This window comes from Prionailurus viverrinus, chromosome E1 (assembly GCF_022837055.1).
Source record: "Prionailurus viverrinus isolate Anna chromosome E1, UM_Priviv_1.0, whole genome shotgun sequence".
NCBI classification, from domain to species: Eukaryota; Metazoa; Chordata; class Mammalia; order Carnivora; family Felidae; genus Prionailurus; species Prionailurus viverrinus.
This window is the reverse complement of record NC_062574.1, coordinates 17,905,865-17,925,886: the sequence shown is the minus strand read 5'-3', so window position 1 is coordinate 17,925,886 and position 20,022 is coordinate 17,905,865. Positions and strand designations below refer to the sequence as shown.

At 54.4% G+C, this 20,022-nt stretch overlaps 3 protein-coding genes across 14 annotated transcripts in view; 1 reads left to right on the top strand and 2 right to left on the bottom strand.

The window, feature by feature from the left end:
• Nucleotides 1–3,361, top strand: part of SUPT6H (SPT6 homolog, histone chaperone and transcription elongation factor) — a 32,900-nt gene extending 29,539 nt beyond the window's left edge. For all 4 annotated transcript variants that reach the window (XM_047832878.1, XM_047832881.1, XM_047832880.1 and 1 more), the window contains 5 exons: nt 911–1,023; nt 1,302–1,379; nt 1,472–1,638; nt 2,095–2,282; nt 2,564–3,361. In XM_047832878.1, coding sequence (XP_047688834.1) covers nt 911–1,023; nt 1,302–1,379; nt 1,472–1,638; nt 2,095–2,282; nt 2,564–2,750 — 733 coding nt within the window. In that variant the 3' untranslated portion in view covers nt 2,751–3,361. The remainder of the gene's footprint in view (nt 1–910; nt 1,024–1,301; nt 1,380–1,471; nt 1,639–2,094; nt 2,283–2,563) is intronic.
• Nucleotides 3,362–4,479: 1,118 nt separating this feature from the next.
• Nucleotides 4,480–12,694, bottom strand: PROCA1 (protein interacting with cyclin A1). 6 transcript variants are annotated; one of them, XM_047833937.1, is made up of 6 exons: nt 12,231–12,694; nt 11,338–11,421; nt 9,224–9,307; nt 6,084–6,219; nt 5,649–5,807; nt 4,480–5,546 (listed from the first exon to the last, which is right to left on the bottom strand). In XM_047833937.1, exons 1-6 carry the CDS (start codon nt 12,316–12,318, stop codon nt 4,868–4,870), a joined length of 1,230 nt encoding a protein of 409 aa, XP_047689893.1. In that variant the 5' UTR covers nt 12,319–12,694; the 3' UTR covers nt 4,480–4,867. The 6 variants fall into 6 exon arrangements, with proteins under 6 accessions (XP_047689893.1, XP_047689895.1, XP_047689894.1 ...); XM_047833939.1 differs by lacking the exon at nt 12,231–12,694 and adding an exon at nt 11,572–11,995; XM_047833938.1 differs by lacking the exon at nt 11,338–11,421.
• A 1,830-nt stretch (nt 12,695–14,524) lies between these two features.
• RAB34 (RAB34, member RAS oncogene family) lies at nt 14,525–18,769 on the bottom strand. Of its 4 annotated transcripts, XM_047833534.1 has the most exons (12): nt 18,610–18,719; nt 17,731–17,943; nt 17,432–17,523; nt 16,247–16,312; nt 16,042–16,143; nt 15,871–15,935; nt 15,708–15,759; nt 15,439–15,520; nt 15,264–15,354; nt 15,024–15,131; nt 14,872–14,942; nt 14,525–14,772 (listed from the first exon to the last, which is right to left on the bottom strand). In XM_047833534.1, exons 2-11 carry the CDS (start codon nt 17,782–17,784, stop codon nt 14,875–14,877), a joined length of 780 nt encoding a protein of 259 aa, XP_047689490.1. In that variant the 5' UTR covers nt 17,785–17,943; nt 18,610–18,719; the 3' UTR covers nt 14,525–14,772; nt 14,872–14,874. The 4 variants fall into 4 exon arrangements, with proteins under 4 accessions (XP_047689490.1, XP_047689491.1, XP_047689488.1 ...); XM_047833535.1 differs by having other exon boundaries at nt 14,525–14,942; nt 17,731–17,820; nt 18,620–18,769; XM_047833532.1 differs by having other exon boundaries at nt 14,525–14,942.
• Between the last annotated feature and the right edge of the window lie 1,253 nt (nt 18,770–20,022).

Sequence of the window (20,022 nt, the reverse complement as noted above, 5' to 3'; positions counted from 1 at the left end):
GAATATTGTTGTCGTTTCTGAGAAGCCATTTCTGATTCACCATCATGCTTCCAGAGGATGGCAGCCAGGGCTGTTGGCTGGACACTGTCCCACGAGGAAGTTGAGCAAACGAGGGATCTTTAAACGAGGAAGTAGAGGCAACGCAATCACTTCCCGTAGAAAGGTGTGCAGACTCCTTGTGTCGCAGCATTAATGACACTTGATAGATGATTTAGAAAGCAGGGTTCAACTTAACATAAATGAGAACTTTCCAACATATGTCATTGTCTGTTGGTAATTGACAGCTGTCCTTTATTGAACAGAACCCTATCTTAGGTGTTGTGCTAAGTGCCTCATACATGCTGTCTCATTTATTCCTCACACACAGTTCTATAGGTTTAAGTGCTGTTGCCTTTGTTTTTCAAGTGAAGCTGAGATTCAGGTTTAGTGACTTCACATAAAGTCATATAGGTAGTGAGTGACAGCCAAAACTGCAAGTAGAACTGGTCTGAACCCAGAGCCCATCGTCTTATCTACTCTCTGCCCTGCAGTGTCGAGTAAGGTCAGACTAACCACCTTAACTGGTATTTCCAGATTCCAGCGCAGGGGGAGACAGCAGGACAACAGCCCTGACACTGTGGCCTCAACTCCTGCCACCACCTGCAGTGTGCTGCCATCACACTGCACCCCAGGCCCCAGCAGGCCTTCTTCTGATGGCCTGTACCTGTCACACCAGGGCTGCCGACTCCTGGCCTTGACTGTGCTCACCTCCTCACAGTGCAGCCTCCTTTGACAGGGTCAGGGCTCTTTCATCTCTCCTTTCCCCCCAGCACCCACTTTGGCTACTTCACATGGTGGAGATCTGTTCTGGCCGCTCTCTCACAGCTGGCCCCAAGTGGTCTCTGACACAGGTTTCCTTCCAAAATCCCAGGATAGAATACGTAACAGTGACTCCAGAAGGATTCCGGTACCGGGGCCAAATCTTCCCTACTGTGAACGGACTTTTCCGATGGTTTAAGGATCACTACCAGGATCCTGTACCAGGTGAGTTCTGCTCTGAGTTCTGGGATGTGCTTAGAGGGACACGAAGGTCCTGAATCAAGGTGATCACTAGCCACCGGTGGAAAGGACGAGGCCCGGGCTGTCACTGAAGCTGTCTCACTCCTGCTTCAGGCTCCTAGCATCAAGGAGGTCCTCCATCCACTTTGCTGATGCAGCTTCCCTTCTTTCCACCCACCTCAGGACCTCCTCCAGCCCCCTTCATGGTGAAAACAGAAACAGGTTTCTGGAGGGACATAACTAACTTTGGTCATTTCCTACAGGCATCACTCCCAGTAGCAGCAGTAGGACCCGGACACCTGCTTCTATCAATGCCACCCCAGCCAATATCAACCTTGCAGGTGAGCTCATGTCTGAGACTGGGAGCTGGAGGGATGGCACTAGAAGACTTTGACCTCTGACGTGCCCATCTCCCACCTCTGTGTGCCTACAGATCTGACACGGGCTGTGAATGCCCTGCCTCAGAACATGACCTCGCAGATGTTCAGTGCCATCGCAGCCGTGACAGGCCAAGGACAGAACCCCAACGCCACACCAGCCCAGTGGGCCTCGAGCCAGTATGGCTATGGCGGCAGTGGAGGGGGCAGCAGCGCTTACCACGTACGTGGCTTGGGGACAAGGCTCCCTGCAGAGGGTGGAGAAGAGCAAAAGGGAACATTCATCCTTTGCCAACCTGTGTACATAGACTGCCCTCTGGCGGTGTCTACCCCAAGGGGCTTCATATGTATAGATGGGGCCACCACAGCCTTAGGAATGGTCTCCAACACATGTTCCTTTTCTTTGGGCCCTCTTGAGGGTAGAGGGAGTAAGAGAAAGTCTGATTTTCCCATGGTCCTTTGGGATCTTTGGAACCCTTAAGTGGTCCACACTGGCGGGCCCTGTTGTGCCAGGTCCCATCCTGCTGGCCTGTCTCTGCCACTTGGGACCACACATTGCTCAAGAGATGGTCAGCTGGAAAGCTCAGTGCTGAGCCCCGGTTTTCAGCTTGCCAGAAGTTCATAGCAAGGCTAAATAAGCCCCAAACCCATCCCCATTTAACTATTCACCCTTCTCCAGGTGTTCCCAACGCCAGCCCAGCAGCCAGTGGCCACACCACTAATGACCCCCAGCTACTCCTACACAACCCCAAGCCAGCCCATCACCACACCACAGTACCACCAGCTACAGGCCAGCACCACCCCACAGTCTGCCCAGGCCCAGCCCCAGCCCTCCTCCAGCTCTCGGCAACGGCAGCAGCAGCCAAAGTAAGTATGCGGTTTGTGGCACAGAGCAGGTTATTAGGGGCAGGTGTTGTCAAGAGGCCAAGCAGTTCAACATATAAGCAGGTCGCTTGGACCTTGTGAAAGCCGTGACCCAAGCAATGTCTCCAGAACGACCACTTTCTGGGAAAAGACAGAAGAAGGTGATGTGACAAAAAACAGGTCCATTTCTGTAAAGATGGACGATCAGCAGCGTTTGGTGGGAAGGCTTCGTTCCGGTGAGGCCCCAGAGATTCCTGATCTCAGAGGCCCCTTCTCCCTCCCAGGTCCAACAGCCATGCAGCCATCGACTGGGGGAAGATGGCAGAGCAGTGGCTACAGGAGAAGGAGGCGGAGCGGCGGAAACAGAAGCAGAGGCTAACACCTCGGCCCTCTCCCAGCCCCATGATCGAAAGCACCCCCATGTCCATTGCTGGCGATGCCACCCCGCTCCTGGACGAGATGGACCGGTAGGGGGCCTGCTCCTAGGACTCTGGTTACCTCTGAGGCTGGGAGAGCCCGGCCGCCCACTGCCTCACTCCCTGTCCCGCCTTTTCTGTCCATAAAGTGGCGTGAGTTGACGTTCTCTCTGGTGGTCAGCCTGGATGGGTGACAAGCTGGATGGCCTTGGGAATTTGAGCTCAGTGTAAGCTAGGCGACAATTCTCCCACTCCAGGCCCTCACCGACCACCTGTTCTGGGACCAGGCTGGGTGGGGAGTGTGACGGGGAGGAAGAAGAGGAAGACGAGAATGAGAGTGGAACAGTTTTGTATTCTCCCTACAAGCCATTTTGAGCTTCTGCCCCCACCTGACTCTGGGCTGTGACCCCGGGGCACCAAGCTCAGCACATGAGTCTCCCCCAGCTCTTGTGGGGAGAGGAATGCTATTTATTCAGTTTCGGGCAGGAGGGAGAGGAGGGAAGGTGTTTCTGACCCAGATGCCAACAGCTTGGGTGGCTATCAAAGCAGAATTGCAGGGGACACGGGAGCAGTGCTAACCTGCTCAGCCCCCGCCTGGCCGCCTTCACCCACCTGCTGCTGCCTCCGCTTCCTGCCTGTCATTTGAATAAACAGTGTTTCTACAGAGCATTTGGCACAGCCTCTCTCTCCAACGCTCCGGCTCTTGAAGGGTGGCTTTCCAAGCTGGGTTTGGAGCTCTGACAGCTCCCCCTGGTTCTTCCAGGCCACCGGAGAGGCAGTGACTCAACAGCAAGCAGCTTCTGTATCTGACCGCCCGGGGCCAAATCCGTGCTCCACTTCCCAGCCCTGTGCCCTGTGTCCTGTGCCCTGTGCCCTGAGGGAACCGAGGGAACTCCTGTTGTCCTCGAGCCAGCCATCTCCTCTGTATGGTGAAGCTTAGCGAGACCTGCCTCATCTGCCTCCCTGGGGCAGCTGCAGAGGCAGAGAATGTGTGAAAGCGCTCTGCCAAGGGGAGGCCTGGGACCTCATCAGTCCTCTGTACACGTTAGCCGCTGTCCCTACGCTCTCACACACCCGCCCCATCTGCTTGCCCACTAGCCTTCTCTGGCACAGCAAGGAAGGGCCATGAGTAAATTTGGCCCTTCTCAGCTTGAGCCCCTGTACCTCTTACCTCACTCTTTTTGCCAGCTGAGCCTCAGTCTCCGATAGTACCTCTGCACAAGTCCAGTATGTCTGCCCCAGGATGGGCCCCATGCTCGCCTGCTACCACACCCGCACGCCCTGGAAAGGGAAGTGCTGGGATGTTGTGGGGGAAGCCAGTCCCCACCCCGCCTTCCCTGCTTGGGACCGGCCAACACCCTGGCCCTGGCCCCTTCCCCCTGCCTCACTGCCTCTTTTTGTTCCAGACTCCTGGTCTCCTGTGTTCCTTCAGAAGGGCCTCCTCTCCTAGTTTTGCAAGTTGGTGCTAAGAAAGTGAGGTTCTCCCCCTCCCTTTCCTCTATTTGGGGCTCAGCAGAGAAATCAGAAAAGGTCACTGCTGCCCACACTTGGTGAGCTTCCCGTCTTGACTTCATCCTGTCATTCAAGATCTCTTTGGCTGTTGGCAAGAGTTGGGAGGGAAGGGCTGGTCTTCTGCCAGGAACTCAGTTCTATTCCCTTCAGCACAGAGGTCTAGAAGGGCCTAGCAGGAGCACGAGCTGGGAAGATCATGTTCCCTTTGGTGTTACCAGCATCCTCCTAAGGGCCACTTAGAGGAGGGAAAGGCCAGGCACAGTGGCACAGAGTGGGTTAAAAGGTTCAGTTTATTAGGGCTATCACTGCAGACAGTACTGCCTGTCCCCGAGTGGATTTCACACAGACCAGTCTCCCAGGAGATGGGACGCCTCCTTCCCATCCCACCCAGGTGTGCTCCTCTCTTGCCCTGAGCCTAGGATGTTACAGAGAAGCAGGCTGTGCCCCTCCCTTGCCGTCCCTCCTGCCTTCCCATGGATTGCCTCCTGAAAGATAGATTACCCTTCAGAAACTCCTGCAGCCCCCTGACCCCTCGGCTCCAGCTGTGTCCAGAACCCGCACCCTCCCCACAGAAGTGACAGGTTGGAGGGAGAGAGAATAGCAGCAGGGGGTCAGCTACAGGCTTGATCTCATTTATTCTTCACCCTGGATGCCCTGGCCTCAACTGAGATTGGGGTTTGATGCTGGGGGAGATTTCCTCTTGACCTTCTTGACTGGTGAGGCCTTCGCCCTGGGTTTCTTAGCCTGGGCCGTGTTCTCTCTCTTCCTGGTCAATGAAGACTCCACAATATCCTCGCTGGAGGGTTCCTCCCGCCTGGGGTCATTGTAACTGTCCTCACTCTCCAGGTCTTCCCGGCTGTCTGGGCTGGACTCTGACATCCTGGCCAACTCTCTTGGGCTTATTGATCGGGTCAAGTCTGGAGGTGGAGATTCCGATTTAACTGGGCTTTTCTTCTTAGTCAGTTTGCCCTTCCTGGCTTTTTTCTTCAGCTTTGCCTTCTCATCTGTCTCCTCCTCCTTGTCTTTCTCTTTTTCTTTTTTCTTCTTTACCTTCTTGATCACTTTATTGCCCTGGGACTTCCCTGTGGGGCTCTCAGAGCGCCAGATAGTGATGGGAGCTGCTGAGTCCGGGGTACCTGTGACTGCACCCATGCCTGTGTCAGCGGGTGTGGTGGCGGGCCCCACCTGGGTGGGGATGGGAGGCTTGCTTCCCTCTTCCTCCTCCTCTTCCTCCCCCTCCTCTTCCTCCTCCTCTTCTTCATTCAGATCGTCTGCCCCACAGTCATGGTGGATGGGATGGTGGATCACTGCCACAGAGACAGGCCTATAGCTTTTGCACCTGGGAGGGAGGGGGACAGGGAAAGAGAAGATTGTCACAGAGTTGGGGGGCAGGGGGGCTGGTGCCCCTTAGTGCCGCCCCTGTCAGCCTGTTGGCACTCACCAGCCATACCAGAACCGCTGCACACACTCTTCCTCTGGGATGAGCTCAAAGCAAGGGGACTGGATGATGTTTAAACATGTTGAGCCCACATCTCGGGAGCAGGTTGGGCCTACGTCTCGGGAGCTGCTGCTGTTTGCCTTCTCTGAGCAGTCCTTCACCCTGCCACACAGAGGACCCAGCGTGGCTCCCAGGCCTCCGTGACCCCCCGGGGGCCCAGAGGGAGGAGACTGAGGGACAGCTGGCTTCTGCCCGGCTCAGCCCCGGCTGCCCAAAGACCTTCCCATCGCTCTGGAGCAGAGCAAGGTTTACAAAGCCAGGGCTGGGCTGGCAGTGCCAGGTTAGAGCTGAAGCGGGGAAACACAGGGGAAGTTTGGGCCTGGCTCTGCCCAGGAGTCTGTCCTGGGCTCTGGGCCCCCCAAAAAGGAGGGCCCTTACCTAGAATCACAGTCGCAGTGGCTGACAGAGTGCAGGTGCAGGCTACGGTGGCCACAGTCAGGGGTGAAGGGGTGGATGATGTGCCCGGTGCACTGTTTGTGTTTCCAGCAGCACCTGTCCGGGTCCTTGAATTCACCTGAGGGGGCAGGAGTCTGGGTCACACCGGGCGGTGGCAGCAGCATGCCCCTGGGTCTCCCCTCCCATAGCTCAATCTAAAGGCTTCACCAAATGCACCTGCTGCCACCCCACCACCTCTGGCAGCTTTCTGCTTCAGGCGGGTAACCCTCCAGTGGGAACTATGTACCTTTCTTCCCCCTCAGGTCCCCTGCGCCCATCTGCCTGTCTGCCCCCGCGCCCCGCGCCCCACCCCCCACAGACCCCCAGGAAGATGTCTTACTGAGTCCCCCTTGCTGCCCTGTGCCACCCACCTCTCCCACTCACTGCCTCCTCTGGGAGCCTATCCTACCCGGGCCCTCCACGGGCTGCCTGGGTCTTGGAAGGTCCTCGGGCCAGCAGACTGTGGAGCCACATGGCAGACAGGAACACCCCTTCAGAGTCCCCAGCCTGCCCTGCACAGGCCAGGAAACCCACCCCCTTACCCCTCAGCCCCGAAGTCACTCCAGCCCCGAGACCTGCTGTGAAAGGCAGATTAGGTCCTGCTCCTCAGCCTCTCCTGACTTGGGTGCTTTCTTTCCCTCCTCTTCTCCAAGCCTCTCCTCCCCCTGACACCTCTCCTCACTTTTCTCGCTTCTCTGTCCACATGCTCACCCTCCATTCTTTCTCTGCTCCACACTCATCAAGGTCCCATTCCCCATCCCATCTCTTCCCGCTCCCAGTCCTCAGAGCCACAGACTTAAAACACCGGCCCCCAGCCTGACCCCTTTCACCTCTTGTAGGCAGCACAGGTCCCAGGGCATAGGGGAGAAGCCGCTGGGGTGAGGATTTGGGATTTGGGGAAGGCCCTGGAGAAGAGCTCCACATCTTTCACCCAGGCGAACATAAGCCCTGGACACACTGGAATCTCCTGGCCTCTACCCCCACCACCTCCCCTCTGACCCCGCCTAAAGCTCCAGTCTACCAATGGCTCTCCCTCAGGCCACCATCTAAAAGGTGAGCCTGCAAGTGGCTCCATGTACCAGGACAGAGGACAGGGCACCTTCCTGCAGGTCCCCCTTGAACTCCAGCTCCACCCACCCCTGGAGGAAGAAGTGAGCAGGCACTGATGAGTTCCAGGACAAGCTGGTATGGGGTCCTCTGGCTGGCTTACTCCCTCCATACAGGCCAGGAGGACCGAGCCTTTATCTAGCCTCTACGAGGGGTGGAACAGGACAAAACCTCACCCTGACCACCAGCCAGGAGTTAACCCAGCCTGGGGGTGTGTTAGTCCCAGTGGCCTTAAAGGTACTTGAGGGGTCGGGTGTCTGGGTGGCTCATTCGGCTAAGGTCTGACTTCAGCTCACACTTTGTGAGTTAGACCCTCCATCAGGCTCTTTGGTGTCAGCATAGAGCTTCAAATCCTCTGTCCCCTTCTCTCTCTGCCCCTCCCCTGTGTGCTCGCTCTCTCAATAAAAAAAAAAAAAAAATATTTGAGGGGCACATCGGTGGCTCAGTCAGTTAAGTGTCCAGCTCTTGATCTCAGGTCAGGTCATGATTTCACAGTTGATGAGATCAAGCCCCGAGTTGGGCTCTGTGCTGACAGTGCAGATGGAGCCTGCTTGGGAGTCTCTCTCTCTCCCTCTCTCTGCCCCTCCCCCTCCTGCACACACATCTCTCTCTCAAAAATAAACATTATTTTTAAATGTTTTATTATTTTTGAGAGAGATGGAGCATGAGCGGGGGAGGGGCAGAGAGAGGGAGACACAGAATCAGAAGCAGGCTCCAGGCTCTGAGCTGTCCGCACAGAGCCCGATGTGGGGCTTGAACTGGGGAACAGTGAGATCATGACCTGAGCCAAAGCCAGACAGCTAACCGACTGAGCCACCCAGTTGCCCCCCAAAATAAACTTCTTTAAAAAAGTATTTGAGGGGCACCTGGGTGACTCAGTCGGTTAAGCATTCAACTTCAGTTCAGGTCATGATCTCACAGTTCATGGGCTTGAGCCCCACATCGGGCTGTCTGGTCTCAGCACAGAGCCTGCTTTGGATCCTCTGTCCCCTTGTCTCTCTCTGTTCCTCCCCTGCTCAGCTTTCTCTCTCTCTCTCTCTCTCTCTCTCTCTCTCTCTCTCTCTCTCTCAAAAATAAGACATTTAAAAATTAAAAAAAATAAAAATAAAATTTTTAAAAAGTACTTGGGAGATAAGGGAGCAGCAGCTTGGTGTGAGCTCTGCCCCACATTCCTCCACCTTTCCCTTCCCCCACCAGGCTATGAAGGTCCCAGGTCCCCTGTACATGCTCGATGGCACCCCTTTGTCCTCCCATGCCCCTTCTCCATTCTGGGAGGAATAAGGCATGTAAGGCCGGACCTTAGACCACCACCACCTTCTTCAGCACTGCTGGCTGACTGGGGGCAAGAGACAGCATAGTGGCAAGTGCCCTGAACTTGTAGTCAGACAGACCTGAGTACTAGTCTTGGCTCCTCACTTACTAGCTGGATGTCCTAGGGCAAGTAACCTCTCCGAGCTTTCATTTCCTTATCCACAAAATGGAGATGGAGGAAATCCCTAATTTTGCAGGATTGTTGGGAGGACTCTGTTCACATATGTCAGAGAAATTTGTGCATGATAAAGTGCTTTGCCAAAGACAGGGGTGGAGCGCCTGGGTGGCTCAGTCGGTTGTGTCTGACTCTTGGTTTGGGCTCAGGTCATGATCCCAACCAAGGTTCATGGGTTCAAGGCCTGTGTCAGGCTCTGACAGTGCAGAGCCTATTTGGGATTCTCTTTCTCTCTCCCTCTCTCTCTCCCTCTCCCTCTCTCTCTCTCTCCCTTTGTCTTAAAATAAACTTAAAAAAAGGGGAGTGATGGTGGCCTCCAGGAAGGGGCCCTCCCTGCCTGGCAGAAGTGAGGAATGGGGGGTGGGGACGGGGCAGCTGAGGGACCCCTTTTGGACCAAACACTTCCCTCCCTCCTGCCTGCCATGGGGTGTCAGCGTTCCCAAGTGAGGGGTGGTGGGGAAGCCTGGGGCCAGAGATTCCCTGAACCCACCTTCGGAGAAGGTAGACGCATCAGTGCTAGACGCCACGCCAGCCAGCAGGTGTCGTCTCTCCCAGCTGGGTAACCTGTTTACATCTGAGAGAGTACAGAGTGGCAACAGCAGCAGCACCCCTTTCCTCCCACCAGCCATTCACTCTTCAAACATCTCCTGAGAAGCTCCACCAGCCCCCTGGAGATACAGAAATTAAAACAGGCACCCAACAGTCCCTGCTCTCAAGGGGCTGGGGGAGGGGTGAGGAGAGGGATGCCAATAAACATCCACCAATAAAATGACACAAATCGGGGTCTCCAATCCAGCCTGCTTTTCCTGAGCACACGGTCAATATCCTCTTGGGCGTTCCCCAAACCTCTTAGGCTGGCATGTCCCACACAAACCTATCATCTTCTCCCTACCTTCCATGAACCATCTCTTGTCTCTTCCATCTCAGAGAGGAATAGGCATCCCAGCTAGGAATCTAACGATCATTCTTTCCCTCACCTCCACACCACCTTGATGATCCGAGTCTCGCCATACCTACCTCTATGTTGGTTGAAACCTTCATTATCTCTAAGACAGCTGCAGGGGCCTCCTGCAATATAGTGGGCACTGGCCCACTATATTCCTTCTGTTTAACAGCATTCCACTGCCTTCAGGATGCGGTGCAAACTCCTTATCATGACATAACTGGCCCCCCAGGACTCAGCCCCTGGTTCCTTCCTCAGTCACAAGTTTCTCTCACCCATCCATCCTTCCTCCCACCCCTCCCTTCTCCATTCTTTCTCTCCTGCCTCCCACTCCCCAGAAACACCTGTTCACCTTGGAAAGAACAAAGCTAGCTATCCAAGTAGAATCGGTCACACATGTCTTATACCCTTTACCCTGCCATGGTACTTCATCAAGTTATTTCACAGCAACTTGAGAACAAACCCATATTTTATCTGCCTCTGAAAAGTGCTCAGTAAATACTGGGTTGGTTGGTTTTTTTGTTTTTTGTTTTTTGTTTTTTGTTTTTTGTTTTTTTTTGAAGAATACATGAGTAAAATAGAATAAACCCATTATTGGAACCACACACAAAGAAGCTACAGCATTGGAGGTTCTGCCCAGGGTTCAAAACCAGGGACTTTTCTAGGAAAAGAGAATTAACCCAGGATGAGCATCCTCCCAATGTTATGCACTGTGCTGGGCTTTTAGAATATGCTTTTGATTCTAATGTTTTTATTTATTTTTGAGACAGAGAGAGACAGAGCATGAGCAGGGGAGGGGCAGAGAAAGGGAGACAGAATCAGAAGCAGGCTCCAGGCTCTGAGCTGTCAGCACAGAGCCCGACGAGGGGCTTGAACTCACAGGCTGAGATCATGACCTGAGCTGAAGTCGGACGCTCAACGGACTGAGCCACCCAGGTGCCCCTGCTTTTGATTCTAAATAACCACCACAATCCAGTCTGTGGATGGGGGACTCAGAGACTCAGGAAGAAGCCTGTTCAAAGACAAGTTAATAGGGGTGCCTGGGTGGTTCTGTCGGTTAAGTGTCCAATTTCAGCTCAGGTCATGATCTCATGGTCCGTGAGTTTGAGCCCCATGTCGGGCTCTGTGCTGACAGCTCAGAGCCTGGAGCCTGCTTCAGATTGTGTGTCTCCCTCTCTCTCTGACCCTCCCCCGTTCATGCTCTGTCTCTCTCTGTCTCAAAAATAAAAATTAAAAAAAAAACACATTAAAAAAAAAGACAAGTTAATAGATGGCAAAGGAAAGAGCTCTGTATGACCTGTGCTCTTGCAGCCCTGTCTACTTGGGGTTCCTATCCAAACCCCATCCTGCTAGCTGTCACTTCCTACTGCACCTGTTTTCCAGCTCCAACACAGCCAATTCTTCATCCTCTGTTTTTACTCATTCCTGACTTCACAACCTCCCATATCCAGCCTCCACCCTAAGGTCAGACGGAAGGAGTCAGAGGAACCCGAGCCAGTGTCAGGATTCAAATTCTGCTTTATCTGACTCCACTGTTTTTGCTGTCTCCGGAGTCACCATGAAGGAAGCTTGTAGACAGGATCCACTGACTAACTCTTCCCAAACCCCCAAGAAGCCCTGACAATCATAACTCCTTTTGCCAAGGGGTGAGATTTAGTAACTCTCCTCAGATCTGAGGAAGGCAATCTGCTCTCTAGTTTCACAGGCAGAAGGAGAGCTCCTACTGAAGCAGCAGTCCATCGCTCCTGCAGGAGAAATAATGGTGGCGGGACACAGAGCGAGCTTCATAATGAAATGAGGAGAGTGATAGCTTGAAAGGAAGAGGGAGGCTTGTGGTCTTTTTCTCGGTAGGTAGGTAATTAATCCGGAGAACAGGGGTCTAACTCAAAACTCACAGGTGATGCTCATTTGTACAGAATCTTCTCAGTCCTGCGGGCTGAGGAACTCCCCCTGACCTTGTGGGCACAGGTGGGGCGGAGTTCCAGGTTGGGCACCAAAGCAGCTGAATGGGGGAGGAAGGGTGGGGGAAAGGGAGAAAGGAAAGGAAGAAGGGAGAAGGAGGGAGCAAGGCAGGACAGTCTCCTGGGAAATGCCGCTCCGGCTCCGCCCACATCTGAAGGCGATTGTGATGTCACGCGTGGAACCCCCAGACTCCTTCCTCCCCTTAAGAGTCAATGAAACCTCCTGCCCCAGCCTGGCGACTGGGTGGGTGCTGGACCAAGGGCTCCAGACAGGCCCCGAGTTTCTTAGGCAGCGGCCGGGGCCCGGCTGCGACAAGGCAAGGCCTTCCAGCCTACAGAACCGGTGTTAGCAGCTCGGGCTCCAGCCAGACAGGCACAGCCGAACCTGCAGGCGTTCCCCAGAGCCTCAGCACCCCAGTCCTCAATCATTGGTCCGCGGCTCGGCGTGAGCCCGCCCCCAGGCCCTAACTCCGCCCAGCCCGGCCTCTGGTCCCGGCTCCTTCTCCAGGCTCTTTGCAGTTCTACACTCTCCTTGTGTGCCACGCCCCCAGCTCGAAACCCACCCCCAAACTCCTGCCCCGCCCCTTCCTTACCAGTGCTGTTCTCATCCCAGGCGCTGGTATTGTCCTTAGCCTTTTCCTTAGTCCACCTTTCAATCGTCAGTGTCGTCCTGACCCACATCGCTCAGCCCAGTTCTTCGTCGCTACAAGACTCTTCCTTGCAAGAAGTCCAATCCTGAACCTCAGCTTGGTCGAGGCAACCGTAAACCCCAATCTCCGCTTCACCCCAGTCCAGCCCTTAACTCCGCCTCATGCTTGCCCAACCCCTCCCTCCACCTTCCCCCGGTTCTGCGTTGTGTTAGCCCAATCTAAACTTCAACGGCGCTCTTCATCCGGGGCCTCCCAGCTCTTCCAGGCCCCTTTTTGTCCCACCTTTAATTTTAGTACCTCCCCTTTCTCTCAGGCCTAAACCCTAGCTTGGCCGCTGAGGCCCAGCCCTCAGTCCCATCCCTAGTTTCTTTCCAGACCTACTCCCAGCTCTTAGTCCTGTCCCCAGATTTTAGCCCCGCCCCTATCCCCGTTCTTAGCCCCGCCCCAGCCATTCTCTCAACCTCAAGCTTCGGTCGCAATCCAGCCCCTCCCAACCCTTCGGAACTCAGCCCCGGCCCTTGAGCCCCTCCCGCCTCCCCCTAGCCTACCGAGGTCCCTCCAGCTCTGGAGCATAGTCTCCGACTCACGCGCGTTCTTGCGCGCTCTCTCTCTCTCTCTCTCTGCCCTCAGGCCCCTCCACAGGAGTCCAAGGCCCACCACTCTAGGTGAGGACTTGATGTCGGCTCCCAGCCCCTTGTGGCACCCCACCCCCACCCCAGAGCCCCTTTCCAGCTCCTGGCCCCCACAGGCGCCCTGTCCCAGAGACAATACCAGCCAATAAAGATGTCCACAAAGAGCCAGGATCTTGGTTACAATTCCCCCAAAACAATTATTAAAATAGTTAAGGCTTTTGAGCTCTTCTTAATTTTTTTTACATGTATTTATTTTTGAGAGACAGAGCACACGTTGGGGAGAGGCAGAGAGAGAATGAGACACAGAATCCGAAGCAGGCTCCAGGCTCCGAGCTGTCAGCACAGAGCCCCATGCGGGCCTCGAACTCACAAACTGTGAGATCATGTAGAGTGGGACGCCTAACCCACTGAGTCACCCAGGCGCCCCCCCCCTTTTTTTACAGCTCTTCTTATGTGTGTTAGTAGTGTTTTATTTATTCTGCAAACTCAGGTGTCTCCATAGGCTTGCCTGTGAGGGGGAGCAGGGCCAGCTGCATTCATAGTAACCTGCTCTATGCATACATAAAAAGTCTACTCATCACACGTGGACTAATGCCATATGCACACATGCACATGCCCCTCACAGACATCACCCAGAACATTGAACCATATCCTTGCTCCCACACCCTATGCAGCATAAACATTCCACAGCAGTTCCACGGTGCAGGCTTCACACACACACACACACACACACACACACACACACACCATTGAGTTACATACAGGCTCTGGGCAAGACCACAAGACAAGAGGTGATGACCACAGTCCTGTTAGGGAAGAGAGATGGAAAAAAATACTTCTTTGAGGGGAACAGTGAGGACTTAAATGGGGGAACCTCCTGACTCAGAGCATGCCTTTTTCTTTTTGAAGAGGGAAAAAATGGGCTGTTTTTCTTTTCTTTTTTCTAAGTAAGCTCTAGGCCCAACATGGGGCTTGAACTCACACCCTGAGGTCAAGAGTTGCATGCTCCACCGACTGAACCAGCCAGACTGTTTTGTTTTGTTTTGAACTTAGTTATTTAATCCTATTTTTTTTTTCATTTTTTTAAATGTTTTTATTTATTTTTGAGACAGAGAGAGACAGAGCATGAGCAAGGGAGGGGCAGAGAGAGGGGGAGACATAGAATCTGAAGCGGGCTCCAGGCTCTGAGCTGTCAGCACAGAGCCTGACGCGGGGCTCGAACTCACAGAGTATGAGATCATGACCTGAGCTGAAGTCGGACGCTCAACTGACTGAGCCACCCAGGCGCCCCCAGAGAAGTAGGAAGGGAAGGTAGGAAGAGGATGGAAAAAAAAAGAAGAAAGTATCCAATGGAAGAAATCTGGGAACAAGCACCAAGTAGGACACAGGTGGGGATAAGGAACCAAAGGAAAGAGCTCTCAAAACCAAACACTGAGAGTCCAGGATAGCCCTCCAAATCTGGTTCCTGAGCTCCCAGCCTTTCTGAGCCCTGCCCAGGGGTCAGGTATGGCCAGAATCCCACAGGAAGCTCCAGTCCCAAGACAGTCATACAGTTCTGCCCATTCCACATCCCTCATCCCCAGCAAAGGACTCCAGTCCCCAAACTGCTAATAACAGAGATTTTAATGCATAAGGCACAGTGTAAGGCTTGGATCATTAAGCATCCTCATACTCAAGGGGTCCAGCAGGCTAAGCAAAAGCAGCAGGGACTACCTCCCCACTGCTGGGCAGCCCGGAGAGCCCCTGGGGAGGGAGGACATCTAGTCTTTGGCATGGTGTCTGGGGCAGGAAGTGACTAGCATGGTCCCTGCTACCCCTCCAGGGGTACTGCCACGAAGGGGCAGCTCTTTGGTCTGGAAAAACAATCAGTGCAAATGTCCAGGGTCGAGCTCTAGGGCAATCAAGGTGGCACAGTGCCCCAGGGCTGGCCAGTCTCTCGACCGTCCCCTTACCGCTCACGGGCAGCACGTGGGCTTCTTCTTGTTGGCAGTTAGGTAAAGGTTGCTGTCATCACTGTTGATGCCTGAAGAAGGGTGGGAAATATGTGAGGCAGGGATGAGAGGTTCCCCGTGCTCTCTGCCACCGTATCCAGGTAGGCACTCACGGACAACGTCCCCAATGCGCCGGGCCCCCGATTTCTCCAGCTCAGCCAGCACGTTGGCCTCAAAGGTCAGTGCCGCCACACGGAAGAAGAATTCCCGGACATTTTCACCTGACACGTGGAGCAAATGGGTGCTTAGGGGCAGTTCCAAGCCTGGGGTCACTGGGCACAGCTGAAGGTAGAGGAATGAGAGGCCAGGTAGGCGGGAGTGCCATTTCAAAAGACCTGAAGCCGCTGACTCACCAGTGAGAGAGGAGACCGCCCAGTACTCAGCCTTCATCTCTTGGGCCACCTTGAGTGCGTCTTTCTCCATTAGCATATACTGAGCAGGAGTCTGACAGAAGGGCAGAGTCAGACGGCAAGGGTTGGGGAGGAGCCCCTCACCAAAACGGAAGTACCCCCTGACTGGCACACTTACACTCAAGTCCTTCTTGGAACCCACGAGGAAGAGAAGCACACTGGAAGGGTCGTTCTCCTTGAGTGCATCAGCTAGCCACTGCCTGCCGTGGAGGGTAGATAATCAAGGATGAGTGAGCTGGACAGGCTCCTCCTGCTGTCACTCATATGCCCATTACCCTCTCTCTGGTCCCCGATGCATTCTTCTTCACTACCAATATACCTGACCACCCCTCTTTTCTGAACCCTCTTTTCCCAAAGCCCCCATTACAGTGCAGCATCCCTACATACTTGGTATGTTCCAGGGAGGCCACATCATTCAGGTTGAAGACGATGATGATGGCTGGAAAAGTGGCAAAAACAGCTGACATTACTGGCTCATTTCCCAAATCCCCACAAGTCCTAGATTGGAGGCCAGGAACACCCACCTGCCCCATCTCACCCCCGCCCTTACCTTGAGCCCCTCGGTAATAGGTTGATGCAATGCATTTGAACCTCTCCTGTCCAGCAGTATCCCAGCTGGGAGGAAGCAGGGGGTAAAACACGGGTATGTGGGAGGGGCCTGTGAGGTGGGGTATAGGTGCTGGGGGAAGGAATGGCTGGAAGGTATGGAGAAAGCACTCACAGCTGCAGACTGAAGGGGACGCCCAACACCTCAAATCGTTCCATCTCAAAGTCCACTCCAATGGTGGCCTTGTAATTCTTATCAAAAGTATCTTTGCAGAACCTGCAGGAGTACCAGATGCTCTGGCCCTGAGCCCAGTCCACCTGGCTAGGTCTGGCTGAACCCTGCCCGGCCCAAACCAGCCCAACTAGAGGTGCCTTCTTACCTATTAATGAGACAAGTCTTCCCTACGGACAGGTCCCCCACCACAATGACTTTGGAGATCTTAAATCTGCAGGACACAAAGGTGGGCAGGAGGAATGAGCACTAACTCTTGCAACCTAGAGAGTCTCAATGTTCCGTACTAGATCTATAACGTTAGCAGCCCCCAGGCTGAGGTTACCCTAGGCACGGGGCCTCCCAGGCAGCTTGCCTGGACACACTTGCTGGGGAGGAGTGTTTTCTGCTTCAGCATCAAAGAAACATGAATTGGAATCCCAGTTCTTACATTTACTAGCTGTGTGACTTTGGACAAGTTACTTGGCCTCTCTGAGCCTCAGTTTCAACATGTGTTAGGTAAAGATTTAGTATATATTCTATTGGGTTGTTGTGACAATTGAAATAAGATCAATATCCTATATTCTGAGACATACCTCCCCTTCAGCCTCCACACATACATTTGATAACATCTCTGAAATCAGGATACAGCTTAAAAGTGATGGTGTTTTCCATTTAATAAAATACAATAACAGTAACCAACACACTGCCGGGGCACTTAGTAAATGCTCAGTTAATGGTTGGCAAGTGTTATTAGTATTACCTTCTTTTACCCATAATGGGACACATCCCTCCAGGCACATCCCCCTGCCCTAGGGCTCAAATGTATGGTATGTGGGAAGCTGAGCTCGTGACAACGCCAGCCCCACACTTCCCCCTTGCATACCTTCTGTTTCAGGAAGTGAACTACCACCTTTCTACCCCACCCCATTTCATAGGACTCAACACAAGCTTGCTGGGAAGAAAAGGGAGAACACATGGATATAAAAAGGGGGAATAACCGGGGCGCCTGGGTGGCTCAGTCGGTTGAGCATCCGACTTCGCTCAGGTCACGATCTCACGGTCTGTGAGTTCAAGCCCCGCATCAGGCTCTGTGCTGACACCTCAGAGCCTGGAGCCTGTTTCAGATTCTGTGTCTCCCTCTCTCTCTGGCCCTCCCCCCGTTCATGCTCTGTCTCTCTCTGTCTCAAAAATAAATAAATGTTAAAAAAAAAATTAAAAAAAAAAAGGGGTGGGAAATAACCATATATAGCTGGGAGAAGCTGAAATGGAGCCCCAGGGGTGCTTGTGCACCCTAGCTTTGACTACAGGGTTTCCTGAGCCTTCCTTTCTTTGTTAAGGGTGTCTAACTCACCCCACGGTGCCTGTCCGGTGCTCCTGGCAGGCGCAGGTGACGCGGGGGTTGAAGTCTCTGTGCACGTGCAAAGCGGCCTCCTTCCTCAGGCACTGAGAGGGATCGAAGAGAATGGGACTCACCCACTCCTGGCCCATGTCCCGCAGCCAAGCTGCGCTGGGCGGGGGTAGGGGACCACCCAGAAGCAGCCGACCTAGCCGGGTGGCAGGGCTGGGCCCAAGCCTCTAACTGATCTGGTGCCGCCTCCTCCCGCCCACACCCCACCGCAGCCAGAAGCCCGACGTGGCCCTGGAGCCTACCTGGGGCAGCTCCGCCAGGACGCGGTCCCTCCGCACCGGCGCCAGAATGTTCATCTCGCCTACGGCCTTGCGGGGAGCCCCGAGAAGGCACTGGAGCCTGATCCGCCCCAGCGACCCGGGCCCGTGGAGACCCGACAATCACCCGCGACCGAGGTGTCCCGACTATAACTCTGGGCCACGGGGAGCCTCCAGGAGCTCGCGGCCTCGGAGACGCTACGACCACAGCGGGCCACGGGGATGAAACAATCATCCGAGGCCGGGGCGAACCCACAATCACCCGGGCCCGGGGGGTCCCGAGGATGACTCGGGGGCGGGGAGACTCCTCGGCCGCCAAATGGGGGCGGGAAGTCCCGTCCGGAGGGGGCCGGGCCCGCGCAGACCCCACAATAACTCGGGGTCGGATAGTTCCTACAATGACTCGGGGCCGCGGTGACCCGACGACAACTCGGGGTTCAGGCGGCCCTACCATAACAGAGCTGCCTGGGGGCGCGGAGCGGCCCCGCCGCACGGGGTCAGTGTGCTCAGGGATGGCGCTGCAAGGCCCGCGGGCTGCTGGAGGAGGGGGCCTGGGTCCCAGACCGCAGCAGGACCAGGCGTCCCACTCAGCTCTCCCTCCGCGAGTGCTGTAACATGATCCCCGGAAATTCCTGGAGAAGGGCCGCCCCCCGCCCGTCTCCCGGCAGCTCCCGGCCTCGCGGGCTGTCCCAACCTCCCCTCCTCTCCTCCCCACTGCGCTGCCCCAGCTCTGGCTACCCTTCCAGATGCCCCACGGGCACCGGGACCGCCTCCACGCAGGCTGGAACCTGTCCAGATCGAGGTCTCCCAGGTTGCTCTCCCTTGCAACTCTGTGCCGGGCTGCGGCTTCAAGGGGACCCTTACCCAGGCAAACTGGTGATGGAGAACCGTGATTGCTGCGCAGTATCTGGCTAGGCCAGGAACCCGCGGGGAGGGGAAAGGAGGAGAGAAGGGGCCCGAGGAGAGGCGGCGCTTCCCTCCTCAACTCCAGGCCCAGGACGTGACTCATAGAGTCTGCCCTCGCTCGCCCTTCTGCCCTGGGATAGGATGGGGTGGGGGGAAGCACACAGGGGATGCCAGGGTCGGAATGGGATGCTCACCGAGAAAAGAGACGTCTGAAGTCTGGTGTCTTTTCCTTTAAAGCGGTGTAGATTGACGGGTGGGGAGGCTGAAGACCACGCCTGGATGGAAGATAAAGAAGGGGTAGGTAGACCTGAAACTCTGCCCTTTGGGTAGGTCACCGCTTTGGGACATGGGGCCTCTGCTCTGGTATAGGCGTTTTCTCTGGTCCCATTGGAACCAACCCTCAAGGACAACTTTTCCATTCTGCAGTTGTGCAGGATAAAAGAGGGGTGTGGCACACAATAATTCTCACTGTCAAAGGGGCAAAGAGGAGAGGAGGAAGAAAGAAAGGTCAGGGTGGAGGTGGGATAGACACAGACCCTCACAGAAGCAAACCTGAGCTTTGCTAAAACTTGCTCTGTGTCAGGAACTGATTTTGAGGATGCAAACATGACTGAAGCAAGGATGGGAGGACTACTTAAAGGGAGGGGACTGTAAATGAAATTATTCACAAGAATTAGCAAATCCTGGAGAAATCTGTACACTGGGTGTTTGGAATATTGGTAGAGTTTCAAGAGTATTATTGGGAAAACACACAAAATCTGACTGTCACAGGTAAAGAGGGGCAGATGTGGCCACCTTCTACCTCTTCGGATACTTTCCTCTTCCCCTCTGCCTGACTCAAACTTTTCTTTCTTTCTTTTTTTTTTTTTTTTTTTTAATTTTTAAAAAATGTTTACTTATTTATTTTGAGACAGAGAGAGAGCCCGCGAGCGCGCAAACATGCGGGCGTGGCAGAGAGAAAATCCCAAGCGGGCTCCGAACTGTCAATGTGGGGCTCCAACTCCCCAACCGTGAGATCATGACCTGAGCCAAAATCAAGACTCCCACGCTTAACCGGCAGCCACCTAGGCTCCCCTTGACTTTTTCTAACACCAAATCACTGTTGTTGATAAACTACATCCCCTCTCTGGACCCAAATTTCTACAGATGTTGTTTGAAGGACTTGAACCAAATTCTGCTCTAACGTTCTAGAACTTCGCTTTACTCTCCAAATCAACCTAATTATATTCACTTCAGTTTTCAGTGTTACTGTCTCCTGCAACTACGATCCTCTTTCCACAAGATGGAAAGCGCTCAGGACCAAACGCAAGCGGCAGCTGGCTGCACCATCCACCATCCACCCGCAGCAGCAAATAAACACGTGTCTCCAAA

What these genes read in the sequence shown, in the direction of transcription:
- PROCA1 (XM_047833937.1), bottom strand. Translation starts at nt 12,318, where the DNA reads ATGTGGGTCAGGACGACACTGACGATTGAAAGGTGGACTAAGGAAAAG. An exon ending in CTTCCTCAGATCTGAGGAGA is followed by an intron (nt 9,308 to 11,337) that starts GTTACTAAATCT and finishes GTACTCTCTCAG; the next exon opens with ATGTAAACAGGTTACCCAGC. An exon ending in CACTGCGACTGTGATTCTAG is followed by an intron (nt 5,808 to 6,083) that starts GTAAGGGCCCTC and finishes TCTGTGTGGCAG; the next exon opens with GGTGAAGGACTGCTCAGAGA.
- RAB34 (XM_047833535.1), bottom strand. Translation starts at nt 18,754, where the DNA reads ATGAGTCACGTCCTGGGCCTGGAGTTGAGGAGGGAAGCGCCGCCTCTC. An exon ending in AAGACTTGTCTCATTAATAG is followed by an intron (nt 16,144 to 16,246) that starts GTAAGAAGGCAC and finishes GTACTCCTGCAG; the next exon opens with GTTCTGCAAAGATACTTTTG. An exon ending in GTCCCCTTCAGTCTGCAGCT is followed by an intron (nt 15,936 to 16,041) that starts GTGAGTGCTTTC and finishes GCTTCCTCCCAG; the next exon opens with CTGGGATACTGCTGGACAGG.